This window comes from Tasmannia lanceolata, unplaced genomic scaffold (assembly GCF_043159265.1).
Source record: "Tasmannia lanceolata isolate RefF3 unplaced genomic scaffold, GAP_Taslan_0.1 ptg000013l, whole genome shotgun sequence".
NCBI lineage: Eukaryota > Viridiplantae > Streptophyta > Magnoliopsida > Canellales > Winteraceae > Tasmannia > Tasmannia lanceolata.
In genome coordinates this window covers 4,399,920-4,423,543 of record NW_027518690.1, presented here as the reverse complement: position 1 = coordinate 4,423,543, position 23,624 = coordinate 4,399,920, and the positions used below count along the sequence as shown (strand labels likewise).

The following is a 23,624-nucleotide window of genomic DNA, read 5'->3' as shown; positions in this document are numbered from 1 at the left end:
TTTCATTTCCAAAGAGAGAATCATCCAAATGAAAGTAGAAAAATGAAATGCAGTTTCTTTTTAGTAGTGTTTTAAATGTTAGAAAACATAAGGCATGAGTAGGAATAAATGATACATTGCGGGCCCTCTATTTGAATCTAGGATGTTCCAATTGATTTTGTGTTAAATCTAGGGCATGTTTCAAAATATAAATTAGCCATCTTTTAAGCAGATTTTATCTTATACATTCCATTCATGCAAAAGTGAGCCGCTAAATGGCTTTAGTGAAATTGCCTAACAAATCCCTTCAAAATAATTTCAAACCTTAGAACTAGGGGTGCAACTCGGGTCGGGCTTTGTACCCTACCCTACCTGAGAAATATCTCTAGTCAGGTTGGGTTTTTTTCCGGAAAACCCACGATTCTCAAACCCAGCCTTACCCATGATAATTCTCGGGTCGAGTCGGGTCGGGTTTTTTCACGTTTATGCGTTGCAGAAAAAAAAAAACAAATCTTCACACCAAAAATCTCTAAATTTATGTAATCATGTGTATAAATTTAAGAAGGAAACTATATTTCCACATCACAGACACGATCACCTCTATGAAAACAATTATATCAATATATTGAAAAATAATTTGCTTTGTTATTCAAGAGATAATTAAAAACGCCATAGTTTTTTTCAGGTCGGGTTTCGAGTTTTTTTCTTCAAAAACCCGATCCATGCTATTTTCAGGTCGGGTCGATGCAGGTCTGGTAAAACCCGACCCAAGTTGCACCCCCCACTTAGAACCCATTAATTTTCAGAGCCATTAGATGAATCGGACTATTTCGGTCCATTGATAACCCAAACCATTCTCATTCTCTACGGCGTAGATTTGCTGACAGTTGTCGGCCCACCCCAAATTGTCAGTGGACCCCACCTTTCTTTTTGTTGGTACTATTGGTAAATCGTCATTTCACTCACGAGCATTTCATTTTCGTGTGTGTTGGTTCGTGGATGGTAAAGCTGACAAAGTCTCCTAACCATTTTTGAAGCAGTTTCTTCACTCCAAAAGCTTATTGGAGAATGGCTACAGATGATGTTCCCACAATCTCACTGACAGGTTTTGATAATGGCACGAACTGACCTTGTCTTTTATTATCTAACCAGTTGTTTTCCAGCCAATTAAAGAAAGAAAAGTCAAGGTGAGTTCGTCCCATTATCGATAGTTGGTACTAGGAAATCGAGAATTTCAGTAGCCTTGGAGAATCAAGTAATTTCAATTTTCTAAAGAGTAGGGAGGACCCTTTGTTCAGATGGGACCGAGACCATTTAGTTCTCTCCTCATGATGTTATATAAAATCAACGGTCATGATCACACGTCATGCCTGGATCAAGATTTGTTTATGGTCCCACCAAGAGAATCTACACCGTTGATTTATTTAGTCAGTTATCTTACGCACAGGATGTTCATTCGAATGGGACCGAGACCATTTGGGTCTTTCTACAAGATCAACGGCCTTGATCTCAAATACATTCAGCCCTATGCCCCCTTATATGGGATATAAAAATTGCATTATGGGGATAAAGGTAAAAGTGGCCAAATTAAGTGGAGGAGATAGGGCTGTGTGAGTACAGTAGGCCCCACTTCATAGGATGATCCAAGCCATTCATTTGATGGGCCACCCACAATAAATCATCTGGTAAAAGTCTGTTCTATAGAGGTTCCTATAATGTGCAGTCCTCTATTGATAGAACGGTTAAGATTATACCCATGGAGATGATTTATTGGGTACAACCTATTTACATTGTGGCCCATCAAATGAACGGTTTGGATTATCCTATGAAGTTATAAAATCTCGATTTTCCCAGTTAAGATTTTCCATGGAAAATAAGTCGCGCGAGTGACAGTAGCACATTCATTTTTTAATTATACTTTAATAATCACGATACGGAAACTCTTCTAAAACGGATCCCCATTTTTAGTAAACGGAACGATTCTCGTTTTTAAATGACAAAAACTACCCCTATTTGAAGGTTGAATTTTCAAATCTGAGCCGTCCTCGTATGGGGGTATGTTGGTAATTCCATCAGAACTAAAGAAACTTATCCCGCCGAATTAGTCCTCTTTATCGGCTTTTTTTTGTCCACGCGTCCCACCAATCGTCATTTTTAAACGAAAACGGATATCCGTTTTCCTAGCAGCTCTTTTATTGGCATACTTACACGTGTACGGAAGATTCTATTCCACGTGTGGCGTGGTATTATAAAGTTACCGGTTTCTTCATAAGGAAGGAAGATATTTGTCACTACTCCACTTTGTTACTGCATGACATAAATTAACATACGCCCCCCCTCCCCCATGGTAAAAGACTAAAATACCCTTAATATTCAGAATATTGTTCTAAGATTATTTTATTTCTTAGGGAATAATGGAGATGATCTATGGTGTACAACTTATTTACCTTATGAGCCAACAAAATGAACAGTACGGATCATCCTATGAACTAGGTCCCACTTCATAGGATGATCTGAACCGTTCAATTGGTTGGCCACAATGTAAATAGGTTGTGCACCAAAAATTCATTTCCATAGGATAATCCTAACCCTTTGTCTAAATCTATAGAGGGACTGCACATTAAGGAGACCTCTATAGATCCGACGGTTAGGATCATCCTATGGAAATGATTTTTTGGCAGGACAACTTATTTACTTGGTGGGCCAAGAAATGAACGGTTTGGATCATGATGTGATCCGTACAGTACTTTTTAAAAATGTTGCACTATACAGCCACACACCGTGGAAAATCTCCAAAAAAAATTTTCGGAAAATACCCTGTTTGGATTCCAAGAATTTTCCAGAAAAGTTTGGAAAGGAAAATATTTATAAAATTTCCTACTTTTTTTTCACACATGAAAAGAGATAATATCCCTCCAAATTAACCATAATCAACTAATTTCTCTGGAAAGAAAAAAATTTCTCAGAAAAACATTTTCCATCAGAGAGGGGTATTTTGGGAGTTTTGCTTCCAAAATTTACTCCTCTTTTGTGGAGCGTCTCTGTTTTTAAGCGATTCCGACAGATACTTCGGAAAACTGTTGCAGATATTTATGAAGTTAGGCATGATTTTTTCATCCCCACCCTGTAGGATAATGCGCCCCACTGTTAACGTCATTTGAGGTCAAAAAGCGTTAAAGTCTGCCCATAATTCACTTTCAAAGTGGGGCGCATAATCGTACAGTGGGAGTCCCAAATATAAAATATTAATGGAAACAAAAGCATATCCCTGTAATTGTGAAACTAACCAAATCTCATGATATAATTTGCAGAAATATTCGTGAAGTTTCCTATTTTACCCTCGTTGAAATAAAAAAATGTTTCTTTATTTTAACTTTTAATGGGTAAGATAAAAATATAAAAATACTAATGGAACTGATAACTCCACTCCTATTTTAGGCATTTTACCCCTTTTTTTTACTTTACTTTTCCAATAAAGCAAAGTATTGTTAAAATATTTTGCAATAAATGATTGAATTTCTACCTCTCTCTTTGTTTGATTTTTCAAGAAAAGACAAAAATAAGGCGTGCCAATGCTGAAAAATTGGGGTGAAAAGTTATATTTGTGAATATTAAAAGAGGAATGAGCATAACAAAATTAGTAACATCTAAAATAAAAAGGAAAATGATATCACCACTACCGTCCATTAGATGGGCACTATATCATTTCTCTTTTTCTTTTTCTTTTATTTGTTCCAAGCAAAACTTGGAAAACAAGTCAGAACTACCATGTTTTCATAATTGTACTAACTCATCTTGTCCTTTATTACTTAAACAGCTATCAAAAGTTATTGCAGTCCCAAAAAAGCTCTCAAAGTCGATTTAAAAAGAAAAGACAAGCTGAGTTTGCACAATTATTAAAACATGGTAGTGCAAACGTTAGTGCCTTAACAGCAGAGCAATTTTATTATGGAAATGATATCCCCACAACTATGTCTTAATAATTGCACTTCCCCAAAAATCTCGGACATGCCAATTAAAAAACAAAAGACAAGTTGATTTTGTGCAAATTATTAGAACATGTTTGTGTCGATATCATTCCCCATTTATTGAATATTTGTTATTTGGGAAGTGATATATTTGCCCCCTTTTCTTCCGTGCCACCCCGTTAATGTATTTATGAGTCTATGACTACTTTTTTTACACTAGAAGAGGGTGGCCCAGAGAAGAAAAGAGGGACAATATATAATTTCCCATTTAATTTTGTGAAGCGTTACTCTTCTAATTTACACCATTTTTAGATTCCTGACAAAAAAATAAAGTAGTGTAAAATGAAAAAGAAGAGTGCCATTATTAAAATAAGGGGTACATATATTGTATTATAAAAAATAATAATAATAATCCATGGAGGGGTATTTTGGTCATATTACCAACCCCCAAGATCAAGATGCCCATATTCTCTAAAATCTTTTTTGCCTACGTGGACAATTTTCTTCCCTTAGATCAAGAAAAATCAAAATCTTTGATAACCACACTACAAAATCAATATACAGTCACTCTCTCTCTCTCTCTCTCTCTATATATATATATATATGCTTCTCCGTCGTTTTAATGGTGAGTCTGTACTGTACACAGACCGTATATTTATACTCCAAAAATCGTATAAATAAAATCCCATTTCATCTCTCTCCCATTCTTCTTCTCATTGCATGCTTCACCAACTCCTCTCAATGACTCAAAATCCCAAATGAAATGAAAACGAAATGCGATTGAAAAATTTTCACCCCTCCATTTCAATCCTTTCAACAATGTTTGTTCCCACATAGAAAAAAAGTGGTAATCTCTTTCGATTATATTGTTTTCATTCTATCTGTTATAAATCTGATGTGGGTTTTGGGATTTTGAGATTGGTTTTTGTTTTTGTGTTGTTGTTCCTTTTTTTTCTATGGTTTTGGTTGGAAAAATATCTTTTTCGTTCTATCTGTTATAAATCTGATGTGGGTTTTTGGATTTTGAGATTGGTTTTTGTCTGTGTATGTTGTTGTTTTTTTCTTTTTTATGGTTTTGGTTGGAAAATTTGAAGAGTTTGGAATAAACAAAATAACCATGAAGTTAGAAAGGCAGGATGATGAGGAGTTTGAGATTATATTATTTTCATTCTATCTAACTAGAAATCTGATGGGGGTCTTGGGATTTTGAGATTGGTTTTTGTTTTCGTGTGTTGTTGTTCTTTTTTTTAATGGTTTTGGTTGGAAAACTTGAAGAGTTTCGACTAAACAAAAGAACTATGCATAGGAATCTGATTTGGGTGTTGGGATTTTGAGATTGTTTTTGGTTTTTGTGTGTTTGTCCTTCCTTTTTTTTATGGTTTTGGTTGGAAAACTTGGAATAAACAAAAGGACTAGGAATCTGATGTGGGTCTTAGGATTTTGAGATTGTTTTTTGTTTTTGTGTGTTGTTATTCCTTTTTTTTTTTATGGTTTTTGTTGGAAAATTTGAAGAGATTGGAATAAACAAAAGAACCATGAAGTTTGAAAGGCAGGATGAAGAGGAGTTTGAGATGCTGTTGGATGAGATCCCACAGGCAACATCTGTCCCTCTTCATCATCATCAACAACAAAATCATGAACAAAATATTCATAGTTGGAATGGTCATAGTGAGAGTCACACACAGAAAATTCATGGCATTTATGATGATGACCCATTGTATCATGGCTATGTATGTGTATCCCCTGTTGGCGGAGTCTCGCTGCCGTCTGAAGGCTCTTCGTCTAGCTCACTCTCGGGCGGGCTCTCTCTAGACGATGATAGATTGCCATTCGAGGAGACTAAATTTCAAATACCTCCTCGAAAAACCCATCACCCAAATGGGTATGGGTTGTGGCAAGAATCGGAATTACCCAATTCTTCGGTCAGGAATAACGTTAATAGAACGATGATAGATGAACTGGGTCTGTCGGAAAAGCTCCATAAAATGCAAATGGATGAACTGGGTCTGTCAGAAAAGCTCCATAAAATGCAAATGAATGAACTGGATCTCTCCGAAAAGCTCCATAAAATGCAAATTAGACATGAAGAAGATTCTGTGAGGTTCGAGCGGTCCGCAATTAGAAACTCGATTGACTCGTATGGCTTTCATTTCGATGATGGGTCGTCTGTTGGGGCTAACCGTGGCAATGTTGTAAAACCTAGTCCCTTTGAGGATTGTAGGAATGGATTATCTAATGAGTACACGGGGTTAAGATGCTCTGATTTTCCTAATTTGGCAATGCTAGATGAGGAGAGGAGGTTGTCTATGTTGGGATTGGAGCAACAATGCCATATGGGTAATTTATCAGGTTTTTATAACTCTTCCCATCGATCAAATGCTCCTTTCGCGTACCCAGGTTGGTATGCAGGCTTGCCGAATTTTCCATGGAATCAAGCCAAAGTGCATCCGAGCGGTGAGGCGATAAATAATTTACAGCTCCATGATTACTATGAGGGAATTCAGGTACCAAACATGGTTCCTTTTGTAAACAAGCCTTCTATTAGTGATTCATTTTTGCACTTGCAAAAACACGGAAATGATTTTAGTGGAGACCTTGGTGCGGTCAATTCGTTGAGTTCACCTCATATGATGCACTCAAAGCCATCTTTGGGTGTGGGAAACCTAGGCCATTATAGGTTTCCTATGTTTAACGATAGGATGGGAGCATCACCACGCAGTTGGGCTCCTCAATCACCTTCTGTGAGAGCTGTGCGAAATTCTGAGGTTTTTGGTTACGATGATAGTTTCATCATACAAGGGGAAGGTTTGAATTATGTGATAAACAATGGACATAACCTTTCAAGGGGGGGTTGTAAGAGGGGCTTTTACAATGATATTGCTAGGGAATGCTCAAAAGAAAAAGATTCTGAGTTGGATAGACACAGTCCTAAAATGGATTGCCCTTCACCTATACCAGCAAGGTATAATTCATTGCTAGAAGTCAAAGGGTGCATTTACTTTATTGCTAGAGATCAGAATGGTTGTCGGTTTTTGCAACGGAAATTCGATGAGGGCAACCCCCAAGATGTGCAAATGATATTTAATGAGATCATTGATCATGTCATTGACCTTATGATAGATCCATTTGGGAATTATCTCATGCAAAAGTTATTTGATGTGTGCAATGAAGAACAGAGAATGCAGATTATTCTTGTGGTTACAGGAGAACCTGGCGAGCTTGTCAAAATCTCTTTAAACACACACGGGTATCTTGTTTAAAGCTTGGCTTTCTTTAATATAGTATTTCTGTTTAAATATGTGGCACCTTATCTGGTTATTATTATGTTTGCATTGCTTCTACAATGCTGAATTTTTGTCATTGTATTGATTCAGTACTCGTGTGGTACAAAAGTTGATAGAAACTCTCAAAGCCCAGTGGCAAATTTTGCTGGTTATTTCGGCCCTTGAACCGGGGTTTCTTGATCTTATTAAGGACAATAATGGCAATCATGTTGTCCAACGCTGCCTGCAATGTCTTAGCAATGAAGATAATAAGGTATATATTCTCCTCTTTGTAAGGTTGTTTGGTGTTTTTTTATGCTTTTAGAGGATTATTATGGTGATAGTTTTCATACATGTTCATCTGTCCATGCACAATTATACAATGTATTTGTCGAATAGTTGTACATTGCCTCTTATTATGATGGTGTTTGTTTTTCTGCGCTTAGAGGATTATTATGGCGATGGTTTCCATTCATGTTCATTTGTCCATGCACAATTATAGAATGTCTTCGTCGAATAGTTGTACATTGCCTCTTATTATGATGATGCCCAGCTACTCTCTGCCATTGTCTTATACAATACAAAAATGTCTGTCAAACATTCAGATTTACTTAAAACGTCCTTCAATATTCTTCTTTGCTTTCTTGTTTTTCGCTATTCATCTATTTATGAAACATATTCAGAATTCATACCACATTGTATACAAGGATTAAAAGTTTGTAAATGCTGTAGCATATAGTATTATATCGAGCACCCTTTCTCTGTGCAATAAAGTATACCTTTAAGTAGGATCTTGACAAGAAATTTCTTTGGTTATCTCATATTTTTAGTTTTAGATTGGCTTTCATTGATCTTATTGAGGACTTCAAAGGCAACTATTTGGTGCAGTGCTCCTTTCAGTTCCACATCAGCGAAAGTTAATGTCATCCAATGCCATTTTTTACAGTTGCTAGCTCTTGGTGATGACTTTGCTGGATTTGGAGAATTTTAGTGATCTTATTGAAGTTGTATCTTTGTCAATTATGAAGCATTTCTATTGCTTTTTTATGAATTCATGATGGTGTTTGCATTTGATATTTATGAAAATATGGTTGATATGAACATTTTCTACACACAATTTTTCTTAGAGAATAAATGGACTAGACTGGTGGGATTAGAAGTGTTAAAGTATAAAAGATAAATAACGCCTTTCTCCAACAGCTTAAGCTTTTGGAGAAGTTGGTAAGTTAACATGGTATCAGAGCTAAAGGTGTCGAGTTCAAACCTCCCGGATAGCAAAAATTCACATGCGATGGTCAGCCCAAAGTGGGACCACATGTGCCACGTGTTTGCCAAGTGGGCCACACGTGCGAGAGAATGTTAAAGTATAAAAGATAAATAAAGCCTTTCTCCAACAACTTAAGCTTTTGGAGAAGTTGGTAAGTTAACAAGAAGAATCAATGTTGTGGTTGTATTGAGTGCTTTGCTTCTGCTTTCTTGTATTTTTCTTTCTCAGTCATGGGTTTTCCCATTTTTAAAAAAAATTCCTGCCATTCAAAACAAAGAAAGAAAGAAAGATTACCATTAGCAATGCTTCATGTTACCCTTTTGACTTAATATGATTTTTTCATTTTCTTAAAAAAAAAAAAAACAGATTACCATTAGCACCTAACTCTAGCGTGTTATTGAACTACTCATGTACTATTGTTGTATATGAGTATGACACAACATTTTAAGTATATAGGAGACAATCTTTTGATTGTGTGAAGGGTCATGTACCGTGAATGTCTTAGAAATTTAGTTTCTTTGCAAGTCATTTCTTTAGTCTACTGAAGACAATTACCAGCTGAAAGCTCAAGCAAACAGTCTCCTTTAATCTTCACTACCAATACATGGGTCCTACTACAATTTTAGTTTACTGATAAGAAAAAAATAGCCAGTCTACGCAGGGCACAACCCCAAATACTATTGAGGGGGAAAAAACTTCAGGAGCTAACTTTATCTCGAGCTACTATTTGTGATCCATTAAAGAGCAAAATAACATTTTGTTGATTTATTTACTCACCAGATATTCTTTTCCATTTTAAATCCTTGCATTTATTTTCTTTTCTTCTTGAACCTGATCTGTTTTCATTCAGTCAAATATTAACACCTTCATATGGTGTTTTTGGCAGTTTATTTTTGCTGCAGCTGCAAAATATTGTGTTGATATTGCAACTCATCAACATGGATGCTGTGTCTTGCAACGCTGCATAGGTCATTCAACTGGAAAAAATCGAGAAAGGCTGGTTGCAGAAATTTCTACCAATGGGCTTCTCCTTGCTCAAGACGAATATGGGTAATTATTTGGATTTTTTTAATCGTTGGGTTATTATTTGGATGAAATCACCAAGTCAATGCCGCTTTTTGTTGTATATGAAACACGCAAATTTCTGAGACCAACATTTTCCGTCAAAATTCCTCTTGACAGAAGCAGTTTTTGCGAACTTTTGATAATTGAAGGCATGTTGTCCCAAAAGACTAGTGAAAGTGGATGACTCTCTGGTCGTAAATTATAGCACACCTAGACTTAAAAATATTAATCCCAATAAATATTAATCCCGGTGATAGGCTAATCCATTTGTTATTATCTTCAATTTTTTATGTTGCAGAAATCGCTAGTAGTCACTGCAATTATGTGGTGCATATAGATGTCATACTATCATCATTTACTGTTCATGAAGACATTAAGTACCCATGAGTACTTTTGTCTTTTCCCTTTAATAATAATAATAATATATATATATATATATATATATATATATATATATTAGTTTACTTAATTAGGTCGACTAATTTGACTTCTTTCTCTCCATTTCCTCCCTTTTTTCGTATTTTTTCTCTCGTAACATGGTATCAGAGCATGTGATCTGATTTTTTACCCTAAACTGAATGTTGTTACCCACGCTCCACCTCTCTCTCTCTCTCTCTCTTCTTGAAGACATGACTAGATGCCCCTCTATATAATATGATACAAATGTTTCCATGACATTTCTTTCTGTCCCAAAACAATACAAGAGCAGACCTAAAAGGAAAGGACTATTTTCATCTCCAAATCAGATCTGATCACTTTCTTCTCACGTTTTTCGTATCTAAATCAGATTTGATCTCCTCTTTTTTTTTTTTATCTTTTTTGCCTTTTTTTTTTCTTCTTTTCTTTTTTTGTTGATCCAAGGTCTGGAAGGAGTGTTTTGAAACAGATCTGATTGTTTCCCTTCTCTCATTTCGCCCCCTTTCTCTCCAAATTAGATTTGATCAGCCCCTCCCCTCGTTTATATCAGATATGATCACCCCTAAAGTTCTCGTTCTTTTACCCTTCCCGTGCAACAACCATAATGGTCAGTTGTTGCGTTGTGTGAGATTAAATTATCTCATTTCTTCTCTGGATTATAACCTCTTATCGATGATTATTCTTTATTGATCATGGTGGTTTGTGTAAATCAGTTCTGGTGGTGCTTATGTGATGTGCTAATTGCGATTTACTGGCTTGTTGCCTGTGTTGATCGTGGCCCTTCATGTCGATCAGATTTGGTAACAGTTCTGTGATGTACTTATTGTGATTTACTTCTTTCATTGTGAGTGTATCTGGTAGCTTGGTCTGCCAACAAATCGCGTCTATTACACTGAATGGACCTTTTTTTTTTTGAGCTCAATCTTTTAAGATCTTTATTGGTGCCAAAGGTATGTTCAATCTTTTAACATCTGATCCTCCTAATGCCAAAGACTATGGTGACTAGATGAAAGATAATTATCTGATGATATGTCTGTTTAATAGCATGTAGCCTTCGATTAGTTCCGCGGTTATTTATTGCAGCATTGTTGAAACCGTGTGAGAAGCCTTTGGAGAACACTATTCCGAAGGTAAAAATATTTACAGAATTTATCAATTATACGAGGATATTATTATGCTGAAAAAAAGGAGACAAATCCTTGTGTGAGTATTATAAAACTCTCAAGGGCAATTGGGAATAGTTAAACATATATCATTAGGAAGCAAGAAACAAAATGTTGTGGCGTGTTCAATTGCAGAAGTTGAATATAGAGCAATGGTACATATTGCATTAGAATTGATATGGGTAAAAACTCTTATGAGTGAATTTGGAGTTGGATCGGATAAACCTATGGTGATGTTCTGTGACAATCAAGCAGTAATTCTACATCGCCAATAATACAATCTTCCATGAGAGAATGAAGCACGTCGAGATTGACTGTTACTTTGTTCACGATGGATTCATGAGTAAGAAGATATGTAAGTCATTTGTGAAGTCTAAGGATCAGTTGGACAATGTCTTTACTAAATCTCTTGCTAGGAATCCTTTTCTTCTTATGTGTTCCAAGTTGGGCATGGATGATATATATGCTCCATCTTGAGGGGGAGTGTCAAAGTATAATGTGTATTTTCATATATTACGTACCCAAGAGCACTTCTATCTTTTCCCTGTAGTAATAATCATATATATGTTAGTCGACCTAATTAGGTCGACTAACAATCATTTCACCCGTAAACCTCTTTTCTCCCTATTCTTGATATCTCGTGACATTTTATGACAATCAAACAATACTAGAGGTTGATCCAATCAATTCTTCCATTCCCTATCTTATTTTTGGGAGATTTTATTTATTTAATTTCAGTAGTTTCTGCATCAAATTGGAACCAGAGCCTAGAAATCTGTGATTTTTGTGTGTTTCTATGGCTGATCTAGGAAGAAGTTTGGATCTGATCAAGATGATGTGTCATGGGCTTTTGAAGGGTCAAACCAGCAGGAATTCGTAGGGAGAGAAGAATTGCTTCAATTTCTTCCTGTTACCAAACAAGTGTTCCAAGATACGCCAAGATTGATAGACACACTTGCTGGCCAAATGATGAATATGCAGTTTGTTTTGTAATGATTCAATCGTCAAAGGCCAAAATAGATCAGAGAACCTGCCTCTTGATTGAGCTCCATGTGGATCACTATTGGAAGATGATTATTTTGTTTGAAATTCTCAAGTCCTTGATCAAGGTAACGAGGATTTCCAATGCCTATATTGTGCAGGGGACAAGTTTCGAACCAAATATCAAATAAGACATGAATGTTTTCCGAATTATAATCCTAATTTCAATGGATGTGATGATGATAATGTGATGGAGAAGGCATGCAGGCAAACTTCAATACAACAATGAAGAAGTAGGTTAACTCTTTGAGTAGTGAAGCACAGAGTTGTTTCAAAGAGTAGCTATGTTGGTAGATTTTTGCTAAAAAGGCTGAAAGCCACAAGATTTACCTGTCTAATTAAATATTATTCCTTCTATTAATATTGTGGATGTAATTAATCATAGATGCAAGCCTGTAAGGACCCGTGCTGTGGTTAGAATCCCCTATATCATGTTAGACAGTTCCCCTTCCACTGAAAGTGTAGCCCAATCTCTTGTGAAGACCTCTAGGAAGAGCACACTACTCGACCTCGGTTTCAAATGCCTTGAGAAAACCTTAAATCTTTTCTAGCTCTAATATTCTCCTTATTTTACCTCATTCTGATGCATGGAGGTCAGCCCCTATCCCATAAATGTTGAATCTTGCTACATGTACATGTATATATTGTATGAGGGATATATCTGCAATATTTTCTATTTTAAAACGTTCATCGGGCTGCTTTGACTTGGTATAGCTGTCATGTTGTACCATGTCTTCATTTTCAGTGGGAGGGTTCATGTCATCTATTTTGGAATTGTTTGTGTTCATCTCCCAATATATCTCCACAAAACACTCTTAGATAAAGGAAAAATTGTCACCCCTATGGGGAGAGTGGTGGAATGACAGGACACCATATAGCACCCTTTTAATGCTTTACTGGCTTGGATATCTTTCTTGGGAATTTCCCACTAGGCATATGAACAAGGTTAGAGCTGTCTTGAATTTTAGCTTCCAACGTCTTTGATACTCCATTTTACATGTTAATTGGCTAAGCATATAAAACTACGTTCAATTGTAAACCTACTTGTCTCATTATGATTACCTCATTCTGATGCATGGAGGTCAGCTCCTACCCCATTAAAACTTGAATCTTGGTACTATCCTATCTTTATTGTTGAGTTCACTAAGGCTGCGTTAGTTGTCTCCCTGGGTGTGAAGTGAAATGGCATGGCAGACTGGCAAAGAGAAAGTGGAGAGAAATTGTAGGGTGCTTGGTTGTCCAAAATCCATGGAAAGGGAAGTGATGTTTTAAATGGGTGACATTATTAAAACTGGTGTACATTAGAGTTTCATTGGTTTTTTGGGATTTGGGGGAAGATGACAGAAATGGAAGAGATGGCATTAGAGTGAGTCTAGTTGGCTTTTTGGGGGTTATGGGGAATATGACAGAAATGGGTGATGGCATTAGAGTTATTGGTTTTTTTAGGGTGAGAGAGAGAGAGAGAGAGAGAGAGAGAGAGAGAGAGAGAGAGAGAGAGACTAATAAACCGTCTTTATGTTCTAACAAAACACTTCAAGGAGAATTTGTCGCGACCATGGAAATGTTGTCTGGTATCGCTTATGTTTCCCTTTTCTGTGCCGTTTTGGGTTGAGATAATCTTACCTCAGCGTATTTGGATAATCACTTCCAAATTTCCATTGTAAAGGCGGGTGAGGATTTCAATTCTAAAGAAAATTTGTCACATATTTCCCATGGTTGCAATGCGTGGAAGCACACCATATGTGCCTCTAACGTCAAACACCAATAAGCATGTTTTTAAAATGATCACGTGGGAAGTCTCTTATTTGATTGCTATTTCCATCTTGATATAGATACTAATCCACCATTTACTCATTTTCCCAAATCCTTCTCAGTTTTTCAGTTTAAAAAAAAGTTGGATACAAGCACTTGTTTAATCCCTCCTTTTTTTTTAGTTTCACAATTATATGTGACAGTTTCCATGTAGACAAACCCAACTGGTGTCAAGGATTAGACTTAGTCAATTTGAGCCAGTCAGCCAGGTAGACTCTTTCACCTTCGTGAAAATTTTCTAAAGGATTCATTAGCCGACCCCAACTAGTTTGGGACAAAGGCTTAGTTGAGTTGAGTTGAGAATTATATGTGACAAGTTCCATTAAAAAACAGTTATATGTGACTTTTAATTGCTATTTTGCCAATTAGTTTTGGGTGGTCACTGTTTGGATTGTTTGCATCCTCAAGCTTATGAAACTTTTCTGTTGCGTTTCAGAAACTACGCCATGCAATATCTTTTGGACTTGAATATCCCATCAACCAATGCAACCTTAATCTCTCAATTTGAAGGAAATTACATACACCTCTCGGTGCAGAAATACAGCAGTAATGTGGTGGAAAAATGTCTCAAAGTGTTTGGAGATGAAAGCCGGTCAAGGATCATTCATGAATTGCTATCAACCTCTCAATTTGAGCAGTTACTTCAACACCCATATGCAAACTATGTCATTCAATCTGCTCTGGAAGTTTCCAAGGTATCAGTATCATCAAACTTGACCTACAGTATATTCAAGTTTTGATTGACAAAGAGTTGTAATCTCACTCTTATTTCTCTCTTTAAAGTTTAGCTTAGGATAGTGACTAGTATCAAAGATTGTATAAAACAGCAAATCTACACACCAAAACTCTCTAAATTAAAACCATTGGGTGCATGAATTTTAAAAGGAAACTACATTTTCACATCACAAACCTGATCACCTCAATGAAAACAATAATATCAATATGCTAGAAAATAATTTGTAATGCTATTCAATAGATATTTAAGAAAGTCATAGTCCACCTATAAGAGTCGGGGTCGGGTTTCCAGTTTTCAGTTTTTGTTCTTTAAACCCGACTCGACCTGAGACTGGGTTGGGTTTTTCAACCTGAAACCCAACCCAACCCAAGACCGATGATTTCTAAACCCGATCCAGGTTATTTTCAGGTCAGGTTTTGGGTTTTTGTTCTTTAAACTGACCCGACCAGAGATTGGGTTGGGTTTCACATCTCAAGCCTGATCAACTCAATGGAACCAATTATATCAATAATAATAGAAAATAATTGTCTCTTATTCAAGAGATATTTAAGAAAGTCATAGTCCACCTATAAGAGTCGGGTCGGGTTTCGAGTTTTGAGTTTTTGTTCTTTAAACCCGACCCGGCCTGAGATTGGGTTGAGTTTTTCAACCTGAAACCCGACCCGACCCGAGTTATTTCAGGTCACGTCGGGTTTGGTTTCGGGTTACGGTTTTTTTTTTTCTTTAAACCCAACACAACCTGAGATTGGGTTGGGATTTTCAACCTGAAACCCGACCCGACCCAAGACCCATGGTTTCTAAACTCGGCCCAAGTTATTTCGGGTCAATGTGGGTCGAGTAAAACCCAACCCAAGTTGCAACCTTACCTATAGGTATATTCAAGTTTTGATGGACAAACATTTCTAATCTCACACTTTTTCTCTCTTGATTGCAAACCAGGGTCCTCTCTACGCTTCATTGGTTGAAGCCATCCGACCTCACACAGCGGCCCTAAGAAACAGCCCTTATTGCAAGAGGATTTTGTCGAGGACCCTTTTGAAGAAGTGATGTACTTTCCCTGTGGTAAGAATCATGTTGTTCTCCATGATTACTAGCATATTGTAGTCTGCGGATTTAGAAAATCAACTGTAAGAGTCTGATGATACCCTAAAGAAACTCAAATGACTTTTGGGTTTCATGGAGATGACATGGATGAAATTGTAGAGTGTAAAAATAAGCAATTTTGCTTTATGTTGCACGTAAATATGCCATGTGAATTTTATGATTATCTTTCCTATCATCATTGTATTATTCTTGGGTCATGGTATTCTGGAATCTGATTAACCTTCTAATTTGGAAAAGCTCAGTTTTGCTCCATTTGAAGTCTTAGAATAGTTCAGTTCTGCTCCAATTGCTGCTATTGTAATGTGTTATACATAGCTTCTTACCATCTTATTCTGCAGCTAATTGATGATGTATTTGGTTGTTTAGTACTATCTTGCGCAATTGGGAAGAAGGGAAAATTTCTGACCATTTGGAAGCACCCATAGAAAAAGTTTGCTAACTTCCAATTATCACCCAAACACCATTTGGACTTTGGTTTCTTATAGAATGAATGGTTTGATTCAAGCCCGATCCGACCTAATTACCATAGTCACAAATATCTCTGATATTTTAAAAAATATCGCCATATTTTGTGATTTTTAATATAAAAAATCCTCAGAATGTTACCGATATTCTAAAAAATCCCTCGGATATCTTGAGGTTCATTGATATCTTCTTTTTATAAAGCAAATCGACTTCGATTCTTGAATAATCCACATCAATTCTGGTTCTAAGGTAACAAATATTACCTTTTTATTTGGAAATGATCCGTATCAATAATTATGATCTTGCATATTTATAATTCCTCACTATCTTGACATGTTTCATTTTTATTGCAAAAAATATCTTAATATTATTTGTTGTCCTAATTTTCTTCTTAAATATTAAATTATCATATATTTTAATGTTTTATTTTTTTAGTTTTTTCCTGATATAAACTTGAAAATAAAAAATAAAAATAAATATCCCAGGATATAAGCCCTTCTCTACAAGGCTAATTTGAAGTCCAATTAGCCTATGAGGCTCCCCCCTCTCTAGCCTATGAGGCTCCCCACTCTAGAAATGAGCGAAAAAATTAATTATTTCTAAGTCCATAACCTTTTCCATAGCAATCTGATACGAGACCTTTCTATAGTGTCCTCTTGTGTTACCTGGTTCATCAGTTCGCTTGGTTTGGATTGGTAGTCCATAGTTTGTGACTTTCATATGAACCCATTTCACTAGGGGTAGGGTTCTTTTGGTTCACATATGTTTCACCAGAAATCTTTGTTTTGACACATTCTACTTAGGCAACCTGCAAATCCTTCTCAATCTTTATATGGTAATTCAAAATAAAATAAGAAGGTGTTGGTCAAAATCAAACATTGAATCACCAACTTTTTTATAGGAAATTAGATTACCAAGTGGCTAAACAATATGAGGAAAGAGGGGGAAAAAATCAATTAGAATGGAGTTTTTCTCTGTCATGTCCTCACCAATGTCCTCTATATTCTCTCCCCCATCCCACCCTCCTTGCCCATCTCCCACGACTTGATAAACTCATATTCTAGTGTGAGAGAGGGGAAAAGAGACAAGGAAGAAAAAGAGAGATTTGACGACTTGATAAACTCATATTCTAGTGTGAGAGAGGGGAAAAGAGACAAGGAAGAAAAAGAGAGATTTGATGGGGATGGGACTAAAAAGCAGAGGAAATAAAAAAAGGCTACTGATATTGGCACTACCGTGTATTAACAATTTCACAAACTCAGCTTGTCTTTTCTTTTTTAATTGGCTTATGAGAGCTCTTTGGAAACTGATTATCTTTGACAACTGTTTAAATAATAAAAAAAACAAGCTGAGTTAGTGCATATATCAAAACGTTATAATACCAATATCAATAGCCTGAAAAAACTATTTTGAAAAAAAAAAAAAAAGCCTCTCTCTCTCTCTCTCTCTCTCTCTCTCTCTCGCGCCAGTTGATTAGCTTCTAATTTGCCAACTCCGTTTGTCAATCTCAAACAATGATGCAAAGAGGGATTATCGCGTTGATTTTGAGAATAATTGGTGTGATGCAATGGACTCTTGGAGGAATTTTAGCCCATGAAATCACATTGTTTAAATCACCTTCAATAATGTAAGTACCACCAAAATACTCTTTGACAATGCTTAAGCCTATGAGAAGAGCCCTTACTTCCGCTTCATTTGCATTTGTCACACCACACGGTCCAGTGACTCACTTGAGCACCTCTCCTGAGTAGTTTCTAAAGGCAACTTCAATTCCAACCAGTAGACTGATTAGACTGCCTTTGGAGGTACCATCAAAGTTAAATTTAGGCCCTGTTCGTTTCAAATTACGACAACAGATTGCCAGCCCTAAACCTATTATTGGACTCAAATTTAAAATGTAATTTTGAGCTCAATAATAGGTTTGGGGCTCACAATCGGTTCTCATAATCTCAAACAAACAGGGCCTTACTTAAGTTTACAGGAGGGCAATCCAATAGTGAGCATTTTTGCTAGCATTATAGAAGATGGGGTCACCTTGGCAAACAATTGTTTTCTACCCATGCTAGTAATTCAATTCTAATTTTCACGATAATCTTTTCCAACGAGTTTGTGAAACAACCAATTACACCAAAAGCTTAAGCTGTTGGAGATGGCGTTATTTAATCTTTATACTTTAACACTCCTCCTCACGTGTGGGTGTGGCCCCTCTTTTGTGTTGGCCATTAGATGTGGAATTTTAATATGAAGGAGTTTTGAACCCAATACCTTTGCTCTGTACCATGTGAAACAACCAATTACTCCAAAAGCTTAAGTTGATGGAGATGGCCTTATTTAATCATTATACTTTAACAGATTTGCTTCTTTCGTCAAAGATATAGTTATTTCACTCCTTCCATAGGTGCAAACTGAAGAAGGAACAAGTCTCTAAGGAGCTTATCCATTTCAACTAAAGAGGCCGAAATCCCAATCGAAAATGATAGGTGATAAGGATTTTTGAAAAACCCACATAATGCAAAACTATGATAAGATTATGATAGATGAAAAGGATTTTTGAAAAACCAATATAAAACACGACATACTAGTACTAACCAAGCTACTATAATCACAAAGCCATTATTCATCTCCCAAAACTAAGAGACCCAAAGGGACTCACAGAGTTTACAAAGACAACATACATTCAACAGATATACGCTCATATACTAGATATCAAACACAGATACTCACTAGACATCAAACCGATAAAAAAAAAGACAACACCCAATTCAGATTATTCGTCATATAACATGAAAACGCTTAGGAGCTAACATGTCCGATCAAGGCAAGAAGGAAGTCCTCATAATCGCCTCTAGTGTCCTTGGCAATGGCATGATCCAGTGGAACACTGTTCCTTTTATAGTACTCTTCCTTAATCACTTTCATATCAACTTCAGCCCGAGTGGTAATGACTCTAGTAAGAGCTCCCTCGTCAGTTCCCGTCTTATTGATAGCGAGTCGAATCACCTTCTCAAAGTATTTCTCAGGGCAAACCATGCACCTTATTACAGCTCTCAAAGCAGAGAGGAACTCGTCCTTGGGATCAGATTTCAGATCCTGGAAAAACAGTATGGAAGTTCAGTTGTAATTTGATAAAACTCAATCAAGATGAAAGATTTCTGTTATCAGTTGACATACAAAGTTGCAATGTACAAACCTTGTTGATTGGATTCCCAAATTCATTGTTGTAGTGATTGAATGTTGCATAAAGTTGTGCTTTGCTCCTTGTAGCCAGAATCCTGATGATTTCCTCGTGATTGTAAGCCTTCTCACCGATCTTTTCGTGGAGTATTTTAGCCTCAGATTTTGCCAGAGTCATGTTCACCTCTGCTCCCTCATAGCGGTATGAGGTTATAAGAGGCATCAAAAGCTGGAATATGAGAATATAAAGCATTAACAAGCATCCAGCCAGCACACTTTTCAATTACAACAGAATAATATAAATCTTCTAAAAGCTTTAATAAAAAATCAAAGAACATAAGGTGTGCATATTATCAAATATGTAAAAATTTGAGGAGTGGGATTGGTTAATCTCCATTAAACAAATCATTATAATCTGCCTTGCGTTATGTTTTTCTTTTCATTTTCCCCATATTTTTGTGGTCACGAAAATCTTCAGGCAGATATCTCAAGGCATTTATTCAGCATGTAAATGCAATAAATAAGAAAGCATAAAATGTCATAACATAATACTAAGCAAAGCTTTTGACAAAGAACCTATATCTGATTAGTAGTCACCATTTTTTGTCAATTATAAATCTGTTTAATAATATATAGGATCCATGGCGCACCTCAATAGCCAATGCAAATCTCAACATACACAATTGATTATAAACATAGTTTAAAATTTCGGCTGAAATCCAAAATTCAGCAAAATATTACAGTTCGGATCGAAACCAAAAGTACATAGAATCGGAGTTTTACATGATTTCCCCAAAATTTTGCTTTTCACCCTTATTTACAAAATTTCAACCGAAATGTTAAAGATTTCCACTGAAATTTAAAGATTTCCAGAGAAATTTTATATCGGTGGAAATTTATTTATTATTATTATTTTTTTTTAAAACCGAAATTTTTCTCAAAGTTTTATATGATTTCGGCTGAAATTTCCACAGAAACCGAAAAGTTTCCGTGGTGGCCGAAACCGACATTTAAAACCTTGATTATAAAAGGTAGACAACGAATCATGTTCTTAATTGCCCTTCTCGGTCTAATAAGTAATGCCTACATAGAGTTACAACTCGGGTCGTTTAACTTTTACAATAAAATTGGGTCAGGTTCAGGGTGATTCCAATTCACTTTTTTAGTAAAAGCTCAACTCGATCGACCCAAGTTGCACCCCTATGCCTAGAACTCCATTTCGTTCAATATTGGCATTGCCTAGAACTCCATTTCCTTCAATATATGTGCATTGCTAGTGTCATTTTTTCTTGTTGTAAAAGCCGTACCTTACGAAAGTCCCCTGTTATGTGAGCTGCAACATCTTCTTCGAGTGATCTCTTATAACGAGCATGATAGGCTTGCCTCACCACAAACAGTTCATTGGAAGATCTTGCACATGCTATTTCTATCAAAACATGATTGCTAGGATTAAACTTCCTTGCAGCTTCATTTCCCAACAAAGCATCGCGTTCCGCAGGATCCAATGCCCATAGCAATATTGCTTTCTATTCAAGGAAAACAATTTCAACCCACAAATACTTTCATATTTATAAGCAAGATAGTGATTAAAGAAATGGCCTTGCCAAATCACTTGTAAACATAATGGAATGCATATTGATTCCAGTGAAGTTCATCAGAGTAAAGCCATCAGAGGATAATAGATGATAAATCTAATCCATATCGATTAAAAGAAAGAAGAAAAGAAACCAGGATGCTATTTCTAGCTTCATTTGATGTATTTAGAAACCAAAAGGGCACCCCCAAAAAGAATCATGGGCAGATGGCAAGCAATTGAAAGTAAATCAATTAATAGAAACAAAACATTATACAACAATGTGAATCTTCTGCAAACATCCAAGTAATTGCATGGAAATTAAGGAATGGCCTACACAAAGCTAAAATACTTGGACATTGTTGAATGTAAAAATCAAGCTTGGAAGAAAATTGAAGATACCAAAAGTAATCAGGGCACACTGCTCTTGGATACATCTAAATATAAATCGGCCGCCAGCCTCAAAGAAAGTCCCAGAATTTGTGGGGTGCTAAGCAATTGATCTATCTTGGAAGATAAAAAAGACAATTGTTGTTCACCACCAAGTCGTTATGAACATGGAGACATCAAAGGTTGTAAAGGTATTTGTGTGGTTTTGTAGAGTGTAAGATTATTACTGTCAACAGCTTCAGTACATCTTTTATTCATATTTGAATTTGTGAAAAAAAATTATTTAACATCTCATTATGCTGGGGTTTGAAGATTTGTACACTTCAAATACGTGTTATATGGTTGAATAACTTAACATCCAAGGTAATCCCCCGTCTTCCATCTCCAACCCCCTAAAGGTGGGGTGCTTTTGTAAGAGAATTGTGCATCTTTTTTTCTTTTTCTTTTTTTTTGGAATGGTATTGCATCTTTTTTCATACATTTTGCAAATTATCAAATGAAAAGGAAAGTGAAACACAAATTCCCGATCCCAGAGAACAGGAATTTGGTGGCAAGACAATTGCGCCACTGCATAAAATTATTTTGCAAAAGCTTGCATGTGCAGAGTTTACAGGTAAGCAAACTCACCTCAAAGTTGCTCGTAAGTTCTTTTTCAAGTGATTTAAGGAGGTCCTCTCCATAAGTTTCAGAATAAGTTTGGCGGATTAACTTGCGATGTCCTGCATTCCTGTGGGCCAATATGGATATGATCAACTTTTCATTTGTTCCCCATCCTGCAAAAGATTGATTAAATTGGCTAACAGTCAGTTCAGTTCCAACATGACAGAATTACTACTACACAAAAACATGTGTTACAAGCATATCACCATGATAATGAAAAACCCAAGTCCAGAGTATTACTTGGGTGGGCCCAAAATGATTTGCTTTGAAATGTTTCGGCCAAATTTGTAACACTTCTAGTATCAACTCATTAAAAGCAACAATAAGCATCCATGTTCTATCTATTTCTTTCTCAAAGGTATACTCTCTCATTTCTAGCATGAACCAGTTCATATCTCACAAGTATAGAGAAGGTAACTGTGCTGGAGATTCATTGACTAATCATGCTTGTTCTACTAGACTTAATGAAACTTTTTGGAACTGGTTGGATCTCCCAAGATACACGAGGGGGGCTGTTAGATGTGATCAGCTCGGTATTCCTAATGTTCGAGTTAGATAAGTATTTTATATTGTGGTGTGGTTTCTTTAGTATTTTGTAAGGGTTTTAGAGGCAAGGTGGCATGTCCTCTTGTACTTCTTTATTTCTGTCAATAAAATTTCAGGTGCCGGCCTGGGTTCCTAGATGAATTCTGGGTTAAAAAAACTAATAAGAAATTACAAATCAAACCTGAAATGACTCAATTTTAACAAAAGTTATAGACCTCAGACTATCATTTTACTAGAAGCCTGGTACAAAATCTTTGATGGCTCATGATCAAGGACAATAAAAAACATGTAAGCACAATTTAGTATAACAATTGGATTTTGCACATACAAAATCATGAAATTCAGCTTAGTCTATAAAATAACAGCATAAAATAAAACCCAACAGCTAGGCTGTGCCCAAAAGATCATTTCCATAGGATGATCCCAACCCTCGGATCTATAGAGAAACTGCATATAATTGGAAACCTCTATAGATTGGAGGGTCGAGATCATCCTGTGGAAATGATTTTTGCGTTGTGACCCATCAAATGGACGGTTTGGATCATCCTATGATGTGGGTCATCCTAAAAAAATAGACTAATATTACAATCAAAATATCAGAATAATTGTTCAACAAATACCATTTCCAAACGGATCACCCTCTCATATTCCGATCCACTAACACTGCAATTGGGTAAAAAAAAAACAAAAAACAAAAAACAAAATGCTAATCTAAAATTAAAAAAAAGTTATCCTAACAAACAACAATCTTTAATTGAACAAAAAAATATCATATCAACACAAAACAAACTTTGATTTTGATGGGTACCTGCAAAAGCTTTGTGGAGCTGCTCACTGTCTTCGATCGGAGAAGGGATCGATGTGGGAAATGTTACAGTCGACATTTTTCAATCTTTTTTTTTTTTTTGGGTGTAAGCAAATGGGAAAGGAGGTGATGATAGGATTGCTTTAAATAGTCGAAGAAATGCATGGTAAACAAATCTTTATACAAAGAAAGTTTA

General features: G+C 36.1%; 2 protein-coding genes across 2 annotated transcripts; one reads left to right on the top strand and one right to left on the bottom strand.

The window, feature by feature from the left end:
• Nucleotides 1-4,555: 4,555 nt before the first annotated feature.
• On the top strand, nucleotides 4,556-16,067 carry LOC143889562 (uncharacterized). Its single transcript, XM_077393818.1, has 5 exons — nucleotides 4,556-7,194; nucleotides 7,322-7,484; nucleotides 9,364-9,527; nucleotides 14,412-14,670; nucleotides 15,651-16,067. Exons 1-5 carry the CDS (start codon nucleotides 5,435-5,437, stop codon nucleotides 15,756-15,758), a joined length of 2,454 nt encoding a protein of 817 aa, XP_077249933.1. The 5' UTR covers nucleotides 4,556-5,434; the 3' UTR covers nucleotides 15,759-16,067.
• A 2,807-nt stretch (nucleotides 16,068-18,874) lies between these two features.
• On the bottom strand, nucleotides 18,875-23,586 carry LOC143889561 (annexin Gh1-like). The gene is made up of 5 exons (XM_077393817.1): nucleotides 23,432-23,586; nucleotides 22,045-22,190; nucleotides 20,762-20,980; nucleotides 19,471-19,683; nucleotides 18,875-19,370 (listed from the first exon to the last, which is right to left on the bottom strand). Exons 1-5 carry the CDS (start codon nucleotides 23,505-23,507, stop codon nucleotides 19,074-19,076), a joined length of 951 nt encoding a protein of 316 aa, XP_077249932.1. The 5' UTR covers nucleotides 23,508-23,586; the 3' UTR covers nucleotides 18,875-19,073.
• Between the last annotated feature and the right edge of the window lie 38 nt (nucleotides 23,587-23,624).

Excerpts from the sequence above, each read along its gene's own strand:
- LOC143889562 (XM_077393818.1), top strand. The coding sequence starts at position 5,435 with ATGGTTTTTGTTGGAAAATTTGAAGAGATTGGAATAAACAAAAGAACC. Across the intron at positions 9,528-14,411 it reads CTTGCTCAAGACGAATATGG|AAACTACGCCATGCAATATC; the intron begins GTAATTATTTGG and ends GTTGCGTTTCAG. Across the intron at positions 14,671-15,650 it reads CTGCTCTGGAAGTTTCCAAG|GGTCCTCTCTACGCTTCATT; the intron begins GTATCAGTATCA and ends ATTGCAAACCAG.
- LOC143889561 (XM_077393817.1), bottom strand. The coding sequence starts at position 23,507 with ATGTCGACTGTAACATTTCCCACATCGATCCCTTCTCCGATCGAAGAC. Across the intron at positions 22,191-23,431 it reads GCTCCACAAAGCTTTTGCAG|GATGGGGAACAAATGAAAAG; the intron begins GTACCCATCAAA and ends AATCTTTTGCAG. Across the intron at positions 19,684-20,761 it reads TAACAGGGGACTTTCGTAAG|CTTTTGATGCCTCTTATAAC; the intron begins GTACGGCTTTTA and ends CTCATATTCCAG.